Source organism: Chanodichthys erythropterus, chromosome 8 (genome assembly GCF_024489055.1).
Source record: "Chanodichthys erythropterus isolate Z2021 chromosome 8, ASM2448905v1, whole genome shotgun sequence".
NCBI classification, from domain to species: Eukaryota; Metazoa; Chordata; class Actinopteri; order Cypriniformes; family Xenocyprididae; genus Chanodichthys; species Chanodichthys erythropterus.
In genome coordinates, this window is record NC_090228.1 from 31843363 (window position 1) to 31847590 (window position 4228).

General features: G+C 38.0%; 1 protein-coding gene across 1 annotated transcript; it reads right to left on the reverse strand.

The window, feature by feature from the left end:
* Window positions 1-2549: 2549 nt before the first annotated feature.
* LOC137025143 (putative nuclease HARBI1) lies at window positions 2550-3662 on the reverse strand. The gene has a single exon (XM_067393173.1). It carries the CDS (start codon window positions 3660-3662, stop codon window positions 2550-2552), a length of 1113 nt encoding a protein of 370 aa, XP_067249274.1.
* Window positions 3663-4228: the final 566 nt, after the last annotated feature.

The window sequence follows — 4228 nt, forward strand, 5'->3', positions numbered from 1 at the left end:
GGTTTTCTGAAAAAAAACGACTACATCTGCACATTTTAGGATAAAATAAATGTAACTCATACACTCGTTGGGGTGGATACTCTTTATTCAACTAAATAAAATGCACATAAAACGTGATGGAAACAAATTTAGGCAAGAAACTTCTAGTAAATTTTTTAGGAATAAAAATCGGACTCATCGCATCTGAAATGATGCTATGATCATTCTGAAATTCCAAAGTCGAATCGGTCGAATTCAAGCGTAGACTGTGTTGAAAAGCGGGTTTGTTTGACATTTTTTAAATAGATCCGCAATGCAATGTCAAAATGATGTAGGGCATATAGTAGACCTACTGTAGTGCTGTTAGTGATGATATCTTATTCATATTAAAGTCCGCGAAGCCAAGGGGGGCCCCTAAAAATTTTTTGCATATGGGCTACGCCACTGGCTTAACTGGCTGAAATCAAGGAAACTGTCAAGTGGGACGTCTTATGATAAAGTTATTAGTCACGAAGGAGGAGAGGGACCAAGAGAGAGTGAGGATTTGGAGGCAACAGAGATGCGTCAGCCCGTTTGGGACATAGAAAGGGGTGCGCAGGAAAAAAAGTTCTGGAACCGTTGTTTTAATACAATAGTGTTTAATACAAAATTATAGCAAGGAGAGTGAAAAGGTTGGTATTGTTTGAAAGAAAACTTAAATTTTTAAATAAAACATTAAATAAATGTGGACATTCTCATGCTGAGAAAATGCTAATAAATTACATCAAATTTTAAAATCGTTCCTTCAAGAGGAATATCTCATGATCGACGCAAGGGATTATGTTGGACTCATTTTAATCATGAGAATCTGCTGTAAGCAATGTGCAAATTTCCACAATCAGAGCATGTTTAAATTTTTTTCAGCAAATAACTCAGCACTACTTAGGAGTTAATCAAATTGGCTACATTTATTGTAAAGTTCATACTCTAAGCTTTCAAATGAAACCTATTTTGTGGTGATCAAGACATTAGTTTTGAAAAATGTAGCTAGGTGGCACCCACCGGCGGTGCATTCTGGTTTAACAGGATGATTCAGCACTCATTAAGAGTTGAACAAAACGGTTGGATGCATTAAAAAGCTTAGTTTCTAAGCTTAAAATGATGCCCATTTTGTTATTTCTGTCAGTGATGGCTTAGTAGTTTGATCATGAATTTTTTTCGAGGGGGGGGTAGTGTACTGCTGACAGTACGCTTTGGGCTTAACGCGCCAGAACATTTTGCTAAATTTTCTTCATACTATATTGATAAAAGTATTGGGACAAAATCATTGAATTCAGGTGTTCTAATCACTTCCATGGCCACAGGTATATGAAATAAAGCACCTAGGCATGCAGACTGCTTCTACAAACATTTGTGAAAGAACGGGTCGCTCTCAGCTCAGTGAATTCAAGCGTGGTACTGTGATAGATTGCCACCGGTGCCATTCATGAAATTTCCTCACTAGAAGAGCAAAGTGTGTGCTTCACTTCGAAACATGCAGCACAAACAAACTGATTTAATTCAATCCCAGTGTGTTGTGATTTGATAAGTGCAAAAACCCATGTTGTGCATTCGATTTTAGTTCATTTGACAGACACCATGACAAAGTAATGGCACAAAACAACGTTAAAGTATTTTGATGCTATCATAAGAAGAACTAAAATATTTTTGGTTTGTTATGAAAATGACAACACAGACCTGTTTATGTTCAAGTATCTTATGTTAATAAAGAGCTTTTAAGGATGTCTGTCCATGAGGCGACCTGCTCCATGTCAAATACGAGTGTTTTAATTAAGACAATCTTCAAAAATATCATTAATTTCTGATGAGTTGGACATTTTAATAAGGATCAAATAACTGAGTTCAGCTTTGAGAATGAAACCAACCTGTTTGTTCCTCAGTTTCTTCATGTTTCTCTGTGAATGTTTCTTCAATCTTCACATCTTCAATCTCCTCTTTAATAAACTCCATCTTTATAACAGTGTGTCACAAGGATCTCATTCACTTCACCAGGAGTTTCTCTGTGGGTTTGTCCTGTGTAAGATTATAAAAATGAACAGAAATAAAAAAAAAAAATAATAATAATAAATGCAATCTAAATCTCTGGGTGTGTCTCAATCAGATCTAGTTCAGTGCACTGGTACACAAAATTATATTTCAGGCATTTAGTGATCATAGAAATCGAGATAGAAAATAGAACGCTTTGAATCAGTGAATCATTTTCTGAAGCAATTGGTACTTGAAAATGATCGTAGATCTACGAGTGCTCTGGAGTAATTGTAAAGCCCTAAGTGCATCGTAAGAAGACAGAGTTATGAGGTCACCTACAGGACAACCGGCAGATTACACCTTTAACTTTATTCAAGTGCATTGTGATAATATAAGGTTTTTATTGTACACTTTGTTTTTCTTTTTTTTTTTAATGAGGGCAGGTAACAAACAAAAAATATATATAAATACACATCTAAATTAAATGACAACAACAACAAAAAATTTATAAAATAAGTAATGTAGGAAATATACTTCAAAGACTGGTAAAAATAGAGATAAACTCAAAAAAATCTGTCAATGACTTGCTGACGTGCACGAAAACCAGCCATGTATTGGACATTTCTTGGTTGGCCAGGATGTGGTCCCATGCCATCTTTGTCGTCCTCCTCCTCCTCCTCCTCCTCCGCCACCTCTTCATCTTCTTCCCTGTTAAGTAAGGGCACTTTCATCTGCACCGCAATGTTGTGCAACATAGCTTTTACTATTATTACTGCACAGCACTTTTGTGGAGCAAAAAGAAGACCACCGCTGGACTGGTGAATAGCCCGAAAGCGCATCTTCCACCTCCCTATTGTGCGTTCCACTATACTACGTGCAACACGGTGAGCTTCGTTGAAATCTGTGTCCCTGTCATTCATAGGATTAGCCACAGGGGTGAAGAGATATGGCCTCAGTGGGTAACCACTGTCCCCAAGCAGCCTCCACTGTCCCTGTGAGTTTTGTGCCTCCTGACCCACAGATGAATTGGTGAACATGAAGGAGTCGTGTGTGCTTCCAGGCCACCTTGCCACAATGTCTGTGATCAAACCCTTATGGTCACAGATCACCTGGCAGTTGACAGCTGCATAACCTTTGCGGCATATATATACATGGCCATCCACAGATGGTGTAAGGATCGGGATCAAGGTACCATCGATCACTCCGATGACCTGTGGGATGTGATGATGTGTTACAAAATACTGTTGTATTTCTGTGATGTCCTGTCTTAATGATGGAAATTTAATGTGTTCTACAGCAAGTGGAAGTAATGCATTGGTGACCGCTTGAACAGCTCTTGACACTGATGCTTTACTTAATCCAAGCCCATCACCAAGTACCTGGAGAAAACTGCCTGTTGCATAAAATCTCAATGCTGCTAAGAGTTGGACTTCAGGGGACAAGGCAAAATTTCTCCTGGTGGCATGCATCAGCTGAGGTCCGATGCTATTCAGCAGTTGGGCTATTTGTTCCCTTGGCAGACGGTATCTCCCAATTATAGCCATGTCATCAAGCATATTCAAGGGGTTTTGATGCTGTCTAATGAAGGCATTTAATGTCACCAATCTACTTCGTGGTCGTCTCTGTCTTTGTCTTTCTCTGAACCTTAACTGAAGAACACGCTGTAGTGCAGCCATGATTTCCTTTGCAAGTCTACTGAGGTGTAAACTCTATATACTATACTAACTTTGAAGGAAACATGTGAAGGTTATCAGGCTGTGATAATGTTCACATATCCCACTGCTTGTCACCAATTTCAGTAATCACATTAGGCCCTGCCCTGAAGAAAGTGAAGGTGTGGCATGCTTAGAAATTGTATGGATTACATATTCCTTTAATCTATCCTCTGTTTGGAATGACCAGAATTTGTGCTTCTTAATATGTATACATAGAACAGTGCTGGTGAGACATGTCTGCAATAAACTTTTTTTTTTGTCTGTACCTGTAGAAATGTATTGGCTAGATGAAGTACATATATTTGTGCTACTTTCACCTTTAATATATAGACTTTATATATTAGTAATATTGAAACTTACATGCTTATGAAATAATCATTAACCATTCACTTCAGAAACACTTGAAAGATTTCCTATGGTATTTCATTGGGCCTTAGGCCTTGTGTGGTTCAACAAACACATAGACATCAAAAACAATGCAATAACAATGTTTTATTCATTTGGGTAATTCAGTTCCCCAGGACCTG